The 15,160-nt window shown below is 35.9% G+C and overlaps 1 protein-coding gene across 1 annotated transcript; it reads right to left on the bottom strand.

Moving 5' to 3' along the window:
• Positions 1-209: 209 nt before the first annotated feature.
• Positions 210-13,885, bottom strand: elovl6 (ELOVL fatty acid elongase 6). Its single transcript, XM_016552428.1, has 4 exons — positions 13,606-13,885; positions 4,471-4,602; positions 3,394-3,545; positions 210-1,336 (listed from the first exon to the last, which is right to left on the bottom strand). Exons 1-4 carry the CDS (start codon positions 13,686-13,688, stop codon positions 903-905), a joined length of 801 nt encoding a protein of 266 aa, XP_016407914.1. The 5' UTR covers positions 13,689-13,885; the 3' UTR covers positions 210-902.
• Positions 13,886-15,160: the final 1,275 nt, after the last annotated feature.

Below are 15,160 nucleotides of genomic sequence, written 5' to 3'. Positions count from 1 at the left end.
CAAACACAGATTCAGAGAGGTCCAATGATTCATACTCCACACGGGCCTCAGGTGTTCTGATGATCATTTGGCCCCAGTGTCCTCTCAAAATGGCCTTCATTGGTCTTTTTGTCCCCTTTCATTTTATTTTATTTTATTTTTTATTTACTTGTGTGGTTGCTTGTGTGTATGAGTAACCCAATGGCATTAACATTTCAGGCCTATTTGACTACCTTGACTATTTTGCTTTTTTGTTTAGTTTTCTTTTTATTTCTAAAATGATCTGAACATCAAATGGAAAACTCTTAAGACCTGAGAGAATTTTGGTGCTGCGACGCTGAACACAGAACACAGAACACACTGTGGCATTTTTAGCTCAACATTTACCAGTCTTCCATTGACATGGCTTTCGTACAAAACTACCGCACACGATCTATCTAATCAATAAAAATAAAAATGCAACAGTAACATTTAATGTTTAGACATAACCACACAAATATTAATTCTATCCATATAAGTTCCTTTTTCAAAATGTCCCAGTCCATTTTGACGACTTAATTCTGTTTTAATTTATTTTGCATCCCTTTTTTTTAATCTATACACTTTTTTTTTTAAATACAGAGAATTGTATTGGGCACATAAACATTACATAAAGACACATTTTTTTTGTTCAACTGATATAATCGTAATGATTTCTCAGTGCGGCTCAATAGAGCTTCCCTAGTGGCGGGGAGGTTTATTTCTATACGTTAGTAGTACAGTATGCACAAGCTTTGATAGTAGCCCCTCATTGTCTTTGCTTCTTTCTTCTGCAAGTTCATAAGCCCTAACTGTAAAGACTCATCCATCCACTACCAATCATTGGTCCATTTAGTTTTTCCCCACCTCTCCTTGATTAAATTTTTTAAAATCATTTTCTTGATTTATTGGCTTTTCTTGGCTGCATTGGATTTGGTCTTGGTGATGTAGGCTTCGAAGAAGAACTGGCAGAAGAGCACAAAGTAGCTGAGGTACATGAGGGACGACCACACAATGTTCTGCACGTGGGATGGGCACTCTTGGCCTTGTTGCATCCACGAATACACCAGGTAGTTGACCACGCAGCCCATCACCATCTGGGAGATCTGCGTCAGGGTGATGAACATGGCGAACTTGCGAGAGATTTTGAAGCCGGCGGCCCGTAGAGCGTAGTAAGAATACATGACGGCGTGCACCAGATAGTTCATGGTCATGAACCAGCCCCCGCCAGCCACCATGTCCTTGTAGGAGTACCAGGAATAGAGCAAAACTGTGATGTGATGATACCAGTGCAGGAAAATCAGCTTTTGCTTCCGCAAGACGATGAATAGTGTGTCTCCTGGAAGGATAAGAGCCAAGAGACTGATTGTGAGAGAAATGTAGGTAGAGAATAGAGAGAGTAAAATATTTCGTAATTGTTTGGTGAATAAACGCTGGTTGCTATGGCTGTCTTGACATGCTATCTTCGTTTTCTTTAGGCTCTGAAAATGGTGAAAGTATTGTGTTGTTGATTTAGTGAGTAAAGATTAAGGCATTCAGTTAGAACTTGCATGTTCTAGACCTTGAATATTTGAATATCTAATCAGGGCAATGTTGTTGACCAATGCATTTAGCAGACAAAACAAGTTTTATTTGGCTAAATGTAACAAGGTCAAACAGTGTAGACATTGAAAGTTTTTAAGCTACAATTTAAGTCATTAAAGGTGTTGTAAGTAAACAACTGTTAGTGAAGCCCAGCTAATGATGTTGCGTAGGATATAGCATTGAAAAAATACGGGAAATGAAAATGTGCATAAAAATGTATGCACTCTATTAAGACAGATCAGTTATTTATTTCATTTTTTTGTATTAGATGAGAAAACATGCATAAACTATGATGGAAACACAGTTACTGAATAAAGTCAACAAATCCTAAAAAAAAAAAGAATATAAATCTTTTGTAACATTATAAAAGTCTTTAATGTGACTTTTAATGCATCCTAAGTAACAGTAGTAAAAATGTAATTTAAAAAATAGGAGTTTTTTTGTTGTTGCTTGTTCACTTTAAATTGTCCATAAATTAATATCAGAGGGCATGTGCAGCTGGTCAAAAGTCTATATATGTTGCTATGTCTCCTGCTGTACATCAGTGACATCATGACCCATTATGCTTGGCCTGTGCCTAGGAGGGTCCTCACGTTGTCTCAGTGCTGTCTTTTTGTCTCTACAATAGGCCTGGTAGCCCACTAACCGGCAGGACATGACAAACACAATAGGCCCAGGCAGGCGGAAAATAGATCCACTATCCTAGATTTCTAGACTTTGGGTTATGCTGCAAGGTTCATGCTAACAAATTCTGTTACGCTTTCACAACCAATTATATTCATGCAGATGAACACTAGGCTTCTCAGTAGTGCTTTGTCACTGGAGCAAGCTACATCGAGGAGGCAGAACGTATTTAACTGAACTTAATCTTTTTCTGTGTTAAAGGATTACAGCTGTTTTAAATAGAGTTGAGGAACTCTTGTAATGTGGTTACAACTGTTTATACTTTGCCGTGGTCCTATATTAACATAAACTGTTGTTTTCGGGACCCACAATGTGAGAATAGAGAATTACAACTGAAAAAAGCTGCATTATAACACTAAATATTTTGGTCCTGTTTTGCTTTATATGGATAAAGCATTCCTAAAAAATGGTCTACGTATTAATTGAAAGAGATCCCACTCTTTTATACAAGTAGTAGGTGTAAATTTCTATCTGCATGTATATTATTAGTGTACAATATGACTAGGAGTACTTAACTTTAAGAATGCTTGTCGGGAGTAAAAAACATGAAAATTCAATTTTAATTTTATATATACTGTATATAACACTGTGCCTGTGCTGTGATGCAGAAATTTGATAGCAGTTTTATGTTTTCAGGTTGATGATACTGAAGTTTTGTGGTATTGAGATTTATACCTTTTTTTTTTATAAAAAGCATGTACTGGTAATACAATTATTTCAAATTATAACCAATAACTATTTTTGTGGCAGATTTAAAAAAAACTATTTTGTTTTAATGAACTAAAAATGCATCACAAAGTAAGGAAAGCAATAATTTAAATGCTACAAGTGAATATAGGCATCATACGTTTATGTGCAGTATGAAAAATGTATGTTCATTTTGAGATTTTGTAAAGCCTTCATGTAGCAGTATTATTACATTTTTGTTTTTAATGATAAACTCTTAAGTGGAAAAAATTGCAAAATTAAATATTCAAAATTGACAAACGAAAATTTTGTAAGAAAAAATATTGAGAGGTACGACACCAATATATCGAACATTTCTACTTACAAACAAATATATAAAATAGCTTAAATCTTAACCTATGAAACTGAAATAAAATGGCACCTATAGACATATAATCTCACCTAGTTCAGGTGCCTTGCTGAGGACAAAAGCATAGGCCCAGAACTTGCTGACTGGTCCGTTGTAGAAACTCTGATCGCACACTGACTGCTTTAGGCCTTTGGTCATCAAGATGTTCATCATGTAGCCTCCAGTTCTGATGGCACCAAATATACTGAAGCAAGGATGTGCAACAAAACAAAAGAGACACTTTAAATCAGATACAAAATGGTATATGCTTTATTGAACTGTTAGGACTAGTAAGGCTAACGATACTTTATTTTTTATTGGGTGTGCTTATTTATTGACACTTTACATGGTGTGGCTGGGCAGTTACTTGGCACTCAGGTTCCAGTTTTAGGTTTTTTATAGTGGCTGCCAAAGGCTGGATCATGTGATAAACCTGGAAGTGCGATGTAGTCTGTCTCACCACCTTTCTACAGTCACTATAGTGCTGATCTCCACACATAGAAGAGGGAGATATGTTACATCGTTAAGTTAGACGACATGTTAAGGTGCAAGATCAATATGAAATTATTTATGCAGGCCTCTTATGTACCATGTATGCAGGTCTTTATGAAGTAACTTGGAACGAGGAAGTGGCTTGTTTTTCTGGCTATAATGCACACCATTAATCTGCTAAAACATGAAACAATTTATAAATGCACAGTATTCACTACAGTGTATTGTAATGTGCAAAACGGCATCACTTTAAACACAAAGTGCACATCACAGAAATGTGAAGTGTCTTTTCATTCTGACTGATTTAAGTATTTTAAACTATAATCTGTTAGCAAACTGGTTTTATCTTGCACTGCCATTGCATTATGACATCTGATTTAATGTGCCGTAAAAGCTTCAGAAATAGGCCTACCTCTATGAATAATGGCCTACATGGGTTATTACTTTACATATTGTTAATTTACATGTTACATTTTAATTTCCGTCACTTATAGCACTGCAGTGTGTTAAGTAAGCAAATATGTTTTAGCATTAACAGGTGTTGTAGGCAAATGGATAGATGCATGTAACACCCATAGATACACCCTTAAAGATTTGCATGCATGATCCATGACCCATTTACCAATAGACATATTTACCTGAAGGCTGCAAGTGTTAAAGACCATAGTACTAAAGGTTTCCTCAATTCAAACTTCTCCCTTTGTTTCATTACATGCCGCCCACCGAGTATGCAGGCAGCGTAGAGTGCAGAGAAGAGGAAGGACTTCTTCCTGTAAGGAATGAGATGGCAAAAAATGAGTAAAGTCCAAAGAAACGTTCACGTCAACCTTTAGCGTGACCTTCTGCTCACAGTATATTTTCATGATGACCTGTCATTTTGATGAATTTACAATTTTATATAAGTGACTGAGGTTTAAATTTGAAGCATATTCCAAGTCAGACTACATCAGTATTTAAAAAAAATAATTTGTTGAAAATATCAGAACAAACTATGAAACCTATATGCTGTATATAAGTGGTTATTTAGCATATCATTTTATCCAAACTATATATTCATATGTACACTAACAAGATTTGGTTACACTTTATTTTAAGTTACAGTCAGTGTAATTATACATTTAAGTACTGAGTAATATTAATTAACTACATATACTTACAATATAGTTAGGGTTAGGATTAGGGTTTGGCTTAGGGTTACTTGCATGTAATTATGCATATTTAATTGTTATTATAATAGTAAGTACATGTAATATGTGTAACAAGGACACCTTAAAAAAAGTGTTACCCAAGATTTTTTTAATGTTTTGTTTTGATGTCTTTTATGCTCACCGAGGATGTATTTACTTGATCATAAATACAGTAAAAACAGTAATATTGTTAATTATTTTCTATATTTTATTTAAAAATATTTTAGCCACTGCTCGAGTCGTCAGTGTCACATCGTGCTGCAGAAATCATTCTATAATATGCAGATCTGCTGCTCAAGAAATATTTCTTGTTTTCAACATTAATATTAATATTTTTGTGGAAACTGATATATAAGATTCTTTGATGAATAGAAAGTTCAAAAGAGCAATTTATTTTAAATAAAAATATTTTGTAACAGTATAAATGTCTTTTTTTTAAATCAATATTCTATTCTAACAGAGAAAAACAAGCACAGCATTTTAATTTTCCTGAATTATGCCATGTTTTGTATGGAAACACGCATCCCCGATATAACACAGTCAAATTTGCAAACTTTGCATGCGGTGAAACAACCACCTGCAAACTGGTCCAGCGACTATTCTGACTATATTATACTGCAGTTATGTAGCACTAGCACTAGCAAAGCCAGAGCTTTTTCCAGCTCGCAATTCCAGTCTTAAAAATTTGCATACTGGTTTATAGTGTGTACTCTGTAAAAAAAACAAAAAAACAAATATGATGCGTTAAGATTTTTAGATATATACACCTCAGAATGTGATCTATTTGGTTTAGCAACTTTGTCCAAATGCATCAAACATTACAATATGCCATTGTTTCTTAAATCCTATATTTATAACTTATCTGTTGCCAAAATGAAATAAACTGTTGTTGGAGCTTTTCATCACAAACAGCTTATTGGGCTTATTTTGACAGCTTGTGATGCTTTTAGGCTCTCATAATATCTGGCAGCGCTGTACTGCATTTATCTGATAGCTGGAAATATTCACCGTGCAGTCTAATTCAATTTTGAGGGCATTCTGATCGCCCCTAAATCTAATTTGCAATAAATTAATTTTGAAAAAAATAAATAAATAAATACATTTTAGGTAATCGGAATTGAAAGAAAACATTCTGGTTTCCTGAGAAACCATTAGGAAATCACTGCATAAAGTATGTCTATTAAACACATAATGACAAAATTATGCTCAAGGGTACTAATATTTAAAACCTAACATTGTCACAATGTCAAAATTTCAGTATACCAACATGAGAGAGATTTCATGGTTCTACTCATTTTGATACCATGTTCACAAATTAAACTAAAACAATGGCATGTCGTAATAAATTAACAAGCAAAAACAAAATCACAATTGTTTTTAGGTACTACATTTTAACACCATAATCAAGTAAACATTATCAAATAAAACAAATTATTCATTATATAGTCTATAATACCCAATTGATGCTGTCAGAGTTTGGCCAAAATCAGGCCTTTAAATAAAGTGAATTGAAGTGTTTCACATCCATATTACAACATAAACTTTAATTAATAATGACAGCAATTTTTCGGTTAATGGCTGAAGTCAACCAGATGGGAGCTTTGCCAGTCCAGCATCTAGCTGGCATTATGAGCCAAAACTGGGACATGTCTCTCCCTGCCAGTATCATTTCCAGGATGATGTGTGTTCTCTTTCCAAGAACTACAGTCAAATCGGTGAACGAGGAGCACCAGAGGTTCTTCTGGGTTTTAATTACCCTATTTGCATATTGTTAAAGTCTTAGACAATGCCTCTATTCAACAGAATTCAAATAATACATAGACTTAAATCAAAAATTCATGCAGTAGAAGTAGTGCTAAGTGTCTTTTTTATATTTAGCAATTTGTTTGGGTCATTTCATCATTTATTTTAATTTTTTTCTGCCCACTGGATGTGAGAGACACCGACCTCACTCTGCTCAGAACAGTGGGTTCATTGTATGCATACAGCCCCCCTCCAACCTTGAACTGTCATTGCATTGTTCTTTGTGTACAAAGGGAGGCTGCAGCAGTATGCACACATTTTATTGGACCAATTTATCAGTGTTATTGGATGACTGAACTCTTGTTTCTGGTTACAAATCAGCTAAATGCACTGGGTGTGATTGCTTACACTAACAGACACATTTTCTTCACAGTGCCCGCTAGCAGGAAGCTTGTACTTGAGAAAACAGCTGGCAGTAAGATGCTGCTAATGGTAATCCAATTTCTGTGTTTGTATGTCATTATGTATCATGCCAGAACGTTTGATGCAACTAGGGCTGGGTATTTTTTGTAATTTTTTTTTAAATATTCAGTATATCTCTTCATTTACAGGTGTTTTTTTTTAGTCAGAGGGACCATAATTTAGACCAAACAGCCATTGCTGCCTATTTAAAATCTTTCTGACGTAATAAACTACTGAAGAATAGGCCTACTTGATTTTCATTTATATGATTCGTGCACAGAAGCAAAAATAAGCAGCAATACTGACCAACACTACAATTCAAAAGTTTCTGTAAGATATATTTCTTTTTATTGTATTGTATTGTATTTATTTTGTATTATATTGACCAAGGCAGGAATAATGTGAAATATATATATATATATATATATAGCTTTTGGTATTAAAACATCGAATGACAATAAATCATTGCATTAAATCATTGTGCTCACAATATTGCTTAATTTTATATCTCCAACAAAATAATCTGAAATATATTTCCCGTATACAATATATTGACCAGCCCTAGATGCAGCAAAGAAGTGAAGAAACGCAGTGAATGACAAAACAGCATCGCTCCCTTTTCATTAGCGCCTTATCTGGAGACATGTTTTGGAGAGGATTTCAAATATCCTGCTAGAGGAGTGATTGAGTAAGTGGCATATGCCACACAGATGCAGTAAAGCCCCGTCTTATACCATCCAATGTACTGACCATCCAATGACGATGCAAGAGAATATTCCCATCTGACCTTGTTACTATGTCAATAAAGCAGAGCTACCGGAGCTTTCGTATAATGCAACAAAAATGATCCAGAAAAAGGTAGTAAAACAGAAATATCCTAAGCAACAAATATTTTATATAAACCTAACAGATTCAGGTCCTGCGTCATCAACTTTCAATGAGTAGGTCTATGTATTGCAAGACCATCAAGTCCTTGACTTCTTCATCTGCGTTTTTGTCTGTGCTCTCATTTTTTTTTCCAGCTGAGAGCATTAAACCTGTAGTGGACAAAGACTGATGGTGAAGCTACCTGCAAGGGCTCACATCTGGCCCAAGCTGTTTAGGTTAGAAGTGCTTCCCAAGTCATTTAGAGCCGCTAAATAAACGGATTTTGCAGCCTAATAGCAGTTTTAGACTAATGACGGTAGCAGAATCTGTTCTGCTAGATTCAGTGATATTTAACCGAACGCAGCACAATGTTGGAAATGTGCAGGATGGTAGAATTAACTGAACAAGCACAGAAAAGGGTTTCTGTCAGAGCGAAACCTCAACATGGACATGCAAACGCAATCCATTTCTTTTTAATTCCATGTTAAAGGAACAATTCTGCCATAAATGAAAATATGCTGAGAATTTACTCACCCTTGTGCCTTCCAATATGTAGATGAGTTTGTTTCTTCATCGAAATTTAGCATTACTTCACTTGCTCACCAATGGATCCTCTGCAGTGAATGGGTGCCGTCAGAATGAGAGTCCAAACAGCTGATAAAAACATCCTCATCAAAACAAATAAACTCATCTACATCTTGGATGGCCTGAAGATGATTACATTTTCACCATTTCTTTTTTGTATTTTAGGGCTGAATTACTACTTTTAGCTGAAAAAATATATAATATGTAGGCCTATATTTAAATTATTCTTTTTCTAGCTAAACAGTTTCTGGCTAACCCAACTGATTGCTGTTGCGTTTAAGATCTGAGTGCGATAACATGGCTAAGGCTAAACAAACTGATGGCTGATGTTATAATTTGTGACATGTGGAAAGGGCTTTAGCCAGAGGTATTTTGTTTTTTTCTACCACCCTCTCCAAACATCAAATGCAATCTCTTCTTCGGGGCTACTCGCATTGAAAATAGAAACAAGGTGACTGCTCTTTCAGAGGTCAAATTTTGAAATAGATTTTTTTCCAAGTGCCCCTAGTTGTGGTGGGTGGCAAAGGCTTTAAGTTTTGTCAAAGACCTTTTAGACGTGTCAGTTGAAAGATACAGAAACAGTTTCTGGCTAACCCAACTGATTGCTGTTGCGTTTAAGATCTGAGTGCGATAACATGGCTAAGGCTAAACAAACTGATGGCTGATGTTATAATTTGTGACATGTGGAAAGGGCTTTAGCCAGAGGTATTTGTTTTTTTCTACCACCCTCTCCAAACATCAGATGCAATCTCTTCTTCGGGGCTACTCGCATTGAAAATAGAAACAAAGTGACTGCTCTTTCAGAGGTCAAATTTTGAAATACATTTTTTGTCAAGTGCCCCTAGTTGTGGTGGGTGGCAAAGGCTTTAAGTTTTGTCAAAGACCTTTTAGACGTGTCAGTTGAAAGATACAGGAAAAGCAAATCTTATTTATAAATATAATCTCTCAAGGCCAGTGGCGTGGTGTAGTAAAGTGACTGTCTGCATTCATAAGATTGTATTAAGTAACATTTATTGCAGGGACAATGGTTTGTGGTGCCAGGAAACTCTACAGTCATCGCCAAAAGTTAACATTAATTGACTAATCATATCAGCAGCACATGTGAAAGTGTGAATGAGTACTAGTCATGTAAAATCACTATAATACTAAATAGATTGTAAGAGCAGACTGATTGCTATAAAAGGATGAAAGAAAATAATCTACAAATACTGAAGCAGCAAACTTTGCAAAACACAAAATTTATATCACTGCCAAAACTTTTGGCCACGACTGTACTATGTGTCTCTATTATGTAAGCCTGGCAGTCTGTGCGGAAATCAGTCCACTTTTATTTATCCACAGTATTTCTGTGCCTCCTGTCTGCTTGTGACTTTATTTTGAGAGACAGACTCTTACAATGAGAGCTCATTAAAGAAACTTTGGGAAGTGTAGTATAGTGAGGATAGAGGATAAAAATACACCCAGATTAGAGATGACCTATGGTTATCTTCACAACCTGAGGCTAATTCTCTCTGGTCAAACCAGACCAACATGAAACGTGGCACATTGAATAAGCTATGGCAGCTCTGTCTTATTGATCTTCGCTGAGAATTGTTTGGCCAATCAAAAAAATCTAATATTAGCAACCCACATAAAAATATATATATATTATGCAAGTTTCAGTTCTGTATTCTATATAACCATTGAAACCTATTAATTGATAATAACTTTATAATAAAATTCATTCTTATTTTAACAGATAATATAAATGAAAAATGTGTATTTCTAATAAATGCATGTATGTATTTATTTATTTAAAATGGCAAGAACAGATGCCAATATGGCTGTCTGTCTAGCAGGTATGATTCAGCACTATCAAATATTAGTGAACTCATTTTAGTAAAGTCATGTTTTACATAACACGTACATGGCCTGTAAAATGCACGTACACACATTTTTTGCTATATATGCTGAATATATATGAGCACCGGCACAGCCATTGAAATGCAGAAGTACCTGTTGGAGTGAGATTTTTAAAAACATATTTTCATGAGTATTGCAACAATCTATTCATATACTCAATATACTCATATATTTACACTTATTTATTCATTTAAAAGATCTGGAAACTCTATAGTCTGTGTAGAAGCACCTGTGCTTGCCTAGCATAAATAATTCAAGAATTGTTTATCAAAGCTGACATTCTGTTTGCCTGATCATCAGGAAGATGTACGAAAGGATCTTGTGGTGTTGCAGTCATTCATCACAAAGCAGAACGTGGGATTATTAAAGCAGAGACACGCGCTCGCAGTTGCTTTTTAAATGAGAACAGGGGAGGGGTTGTGAAAAATGCTTTTCAAGCAAATGTTTAGTCTCTGTTTCTATGCATTAGCCTTGAATGCAAAGGAGGCAATGTGAATTACCAGGCTGATCTATAGTCTTAAAAATGCTGAGTAATACAGCTAATTGGTATTTAACCCCTTTGTTCATCCCCTCACTCAGCTGAATGACCATTGGCAAAGACTTTGGTTGTTAGATATCTAAGATTTTAACGCACTGATCTTTATGGAGCTACTACAACATGCTATAGAAATATACAGGATGTTAAATTACATTACAAAAGGAGGGCATGCATTTAGTAGATTGGGTAATTACATATTCGGTTACACCGGTAGGAAGTGCATATAAAGACAAAAGCATTAAACTCATTTAGAAAAAAAAGAACAGTTGTAGCTACAAGATGAATAAAATTGAAAAAAAAAAAAAAAACTAGATAACAGAGAGGGCCATTATCTTAGTCTTACTCATAAAGTTATGTGACTACAAGTATTATGAAACCACAGAACTTGTGATGGTTGTAAGTTAACTAAATACCTGGAGGGAAGTGTGGTTACAAGCCTGTGCTGAATTGTCAGGTGTCTGTCTATAAATGTGTCTCCGGTATTTATTTATTTTGTCTTACAGTGATAGTTCACTCAAAAATGGAAAATTTGTCATCATTTAGGCTACTACTCTCATATTGGTATGACTTTATTTGGTGGAACCCAAAAGGAGGGGTCAGGCAGAATGACAGTTATTCATTATCGCTGCATATTTTTTTCCCCATTTAATGAAAGTGAATGGTGATGAAAGTTTGTCAGTCTGTCTGAAATCATTTTTGGTGTTCCATGGAAGGTAATAAGTGTTGGAAAGTGTATGAAAAATTATTTGAGTGTAAATAATGACTAATAAAGAATTGTAGTGTTTGGGTTAACTATGCCTTTAAATCTGCATTTCAGTGTTTTAGTTAAACACACAAGCACACTCTTAAGTGATCAAAAACAGGCTGAAATAGCCTAATCAACAAAACAGAATTATTAAACCTCAAACATACGGTACGTTCAAGACAGTAGATGTTTCTCCTCACAGGAGGACACAAGATGATAGATGTGATGCAAGCAACCCCGAGAAGTCAGCCAATGACGCGGAAACGTGATTGGTCAAATGTGTGTCAGCAGACATGAACAACCGCATCCCATTGGTTAGTTGCTATGAATTCCACACCAGCCTCACTTCTCCGTCTCCAAACGCGCTACATAATTACAAAAGCGTGAAATTGATCCATGGCGAGTAATCGTGTTGACGTTACCGTGTCAGATACTTTAAACAAGCGCTACAGTTTCCAAGCAGGGAAACGTGGCAAATGCACAAAACCAGCGATGATTTCTGCCAATAACTACAGAATAATGCAAATGCACCTAGCTATGTATTGATAGATTTTATAAAGACCACGCAGTCTTCCTATGCAGCGAATGTAATAACGCTTTGCTTGCATGTCTCTGTCTGATTCCATATGATTACCTGTATTATGGCTTTCACATTTTTGCTACAGAGATTGTGGGCTAGGCTAGGATTTGAGCTAGTGATGGGGAAGTCCGACTCATTTCCGCGAATCGGTTCTTTTGAACGATTCGTTTAAAAAACGGTTCAAAACAAATCTTTTACGTCATGGCGTGATTGTCACCACGTAGTCCCCGACAAACCGGCGTAGCCTACCCTACTTTAACGTTTCAATTAAAACGTAGGCTATCCGTGTTTATATAGGCCTATTCCTGTATTACGTTTTAAATTATGTTTTATTAATAAGAGCCTTTATGTTAGATGTGTGTGTGTGTAGCCTAACTGTCACAAAATCAAGTAACACATGTTGATAATGTAACATTTATGCTTGTTGTACCTTGTCGTCCTATTAGTCAAACAATTCACCCGAGTCAGTTCATATCTCATAACGAATCAGACATGTTCGGAGGAGAATGAATCGGTTAGTTGTAGACTCCAGAACCTCCATTTCAGTCCGATTCGTGAACAAAGCTTTTTAAACCTGTTTTGTGAATCGGTTCAACCGATTTATTGGAAAGATCCGACTCTAAAAGAACGAATCTTTCCCGAATCGGACATCGCTACTTTGGGCAAGCGCTATTTAAGGCTGGATACACCGCTTTGAAACAAACATTCAGTTTTGTTTACGAAAAAAATCGTGTTTTTCAAATAAGGATATGAAGCCGTGCGGCATCGTGGAGGATGAAAGTTCCAAATGTCACGAGGGACATAAGCAGAGCATCACATTGAATAGGCTTTGAATCTGATTAAGTTAAGAGTGCAGCGATCTTCAAACATTGCACCGCTCATTACACGTAGATCATTTGTGTTATTAAATAGAACGCAATGCCGAAACAATATTGTTGAGTCTCGAGGGGGGGAATCACACTGTGCATCGTGGTCTGGATGGTACCTGCCAGTGACTTCCAAGAGTCCCCCGACGGTTTTTAAGCGTTCGGCTTAATGCATGGTTCAGATGTTTAATATGCTAGTCAGTCAGTGCAAACACGCTATCTGATGAACGGCTTTGTCGGCATCATAGCTGTGATTATTATGGCCCGGCTTATTTATCATGCATCAGAGCTACTGTACCAGTTCTCCTGCATCCATCGAATGGCTTCATCTTCATTGAATTGCCTCTCGAATTCGTATTCTTGTAAAGCCAGCACCGACATGGTCTCTCGTCCTTTAAACGCTTACTGTAGAACGTTAGGCTTTCTTTGGCGACTAAATGAGCTCAGTTTGACGGATATCCTAGCTATGTCTCGCAGGCTCAGCTCCAGCCTTGCCCTCGCATCGCTCTTGCCACCTCCAGCACACCGTTGAGTTGTTCTCGAATGTCAGCCTATTTGACTCTCAGCCCGTGCCAGCGGCATACGCCCTCCTCTCTTCTGAGGAAGAGGAGTGCAGCGCGCGGTCCTAATGCCGCAGATCTGATGCATCCTCCTGAGCTGTCGTCATCCCAGACTGCGGTGACCTTTGGCATACATTCATAAACGATGCGTTTTTCAGCGTTTTCGCTCGATGTTCAGACTGGGCAGTCTTTATTTGTGAAAATAATTCAGCAGACTAACAACTGAACGAAACTAATCCATCATCTGCAGGGGTTTCTAACAGACTCTCAGGCAGTTCTTATATGTTCTCTAACATTTCATTTGACTTAACAAAATGTATTAGCCTACCTTCTATTATGTTTGACTAATGTAGCACCATTAACCTATTTAATATGTGTGACCCGGAACCACAAAACCAGTCATAAGGGTAAATGTTTTGAAATTGAGATTTATACATCATTTGAAAGCTGAATAGCCTAAATAACACTCTAAAAAATGCTGGGTTGTTTCAACCCAACCTTGGGTCAAAAATGGACTAACCCAACTTTTGGGTTAAAAATTTAATTAAAAAATGTAACCCAACGGTTGGGTTAGTCCATATTTGACCCAAAGTTGGGTTGAAACCATATTGATGTATGGTTTGTTAGGATAGGACAATATTTGGCCGAGATATTTGAAAATCTGGAATCTGAGGGTGCTAAAAAATCAAAATAGCCTATTCAGAAAATTGCCTTTAAAGTTGTCCAAATTAAGTTCTTAGCAATGCATATTACTAATCAAAAATTTAGTTTTGATATATTTACAGCAGGAAATGTACAAAATATCTTCATGGAACATGATCTTTACTTAATATCCTAATGATTTTTGGCGTAAAAGTAAAATCGATAATTTGGACCCATACATTGTATTTTTGGCTATTGCTACAAATATACTTGTGTGACTTATGACTGGTTTTGTGGTCCAGGGTCACATATATAAGTAATATATAATATATAAATAAAAATATATATTTAGGTATTTATTTATATTTTTAAAGAAAACCTGTAAGTTAAACAAATAGTATAAAAATATAAAAAATATGATCCTTTGATGAACAAAGTTCAAAAGAACAGCATTTATTTGAAACAGAATCTAACATTATAAATGTCTTTACAGTCACTTTTATCTATTTAATTTGAATTCCTTGCTGAATAAAAGTATTCATTTCTTAAAAAAAATAATACTGACCCCAAACTTTTGTTAAATAACGTTCATGACATGATTCCTGCCTGCCTGAAATTCAGGGTGATTTCTAAAAATCAGCGATTTCCAAC

Source organism: Sinocyclocheilus rhinocerous, unplaced genomic scaffold (assembly GCF_001515625.1).
Source record: "Sinocyclocheilus rhinocerous isolate Xijiao unplaced genomic scaffold, SAMN03320098_v1.1 scaffold584, whole genome shotgun sequence".
Taxonomy (NCBI): Eukaryota; Metazoa; Chordata; class Actinopteri; order Cypriniformes; family Cyprinidae; genus Sinocyclocheilus; species Sinocyclocheilus rhinocerous.
The sequence above is the reverse complement of the archived record's forward strand: the minus strand, read 5'-3'. Positions and strand labels throughout refer to the sequence as shown.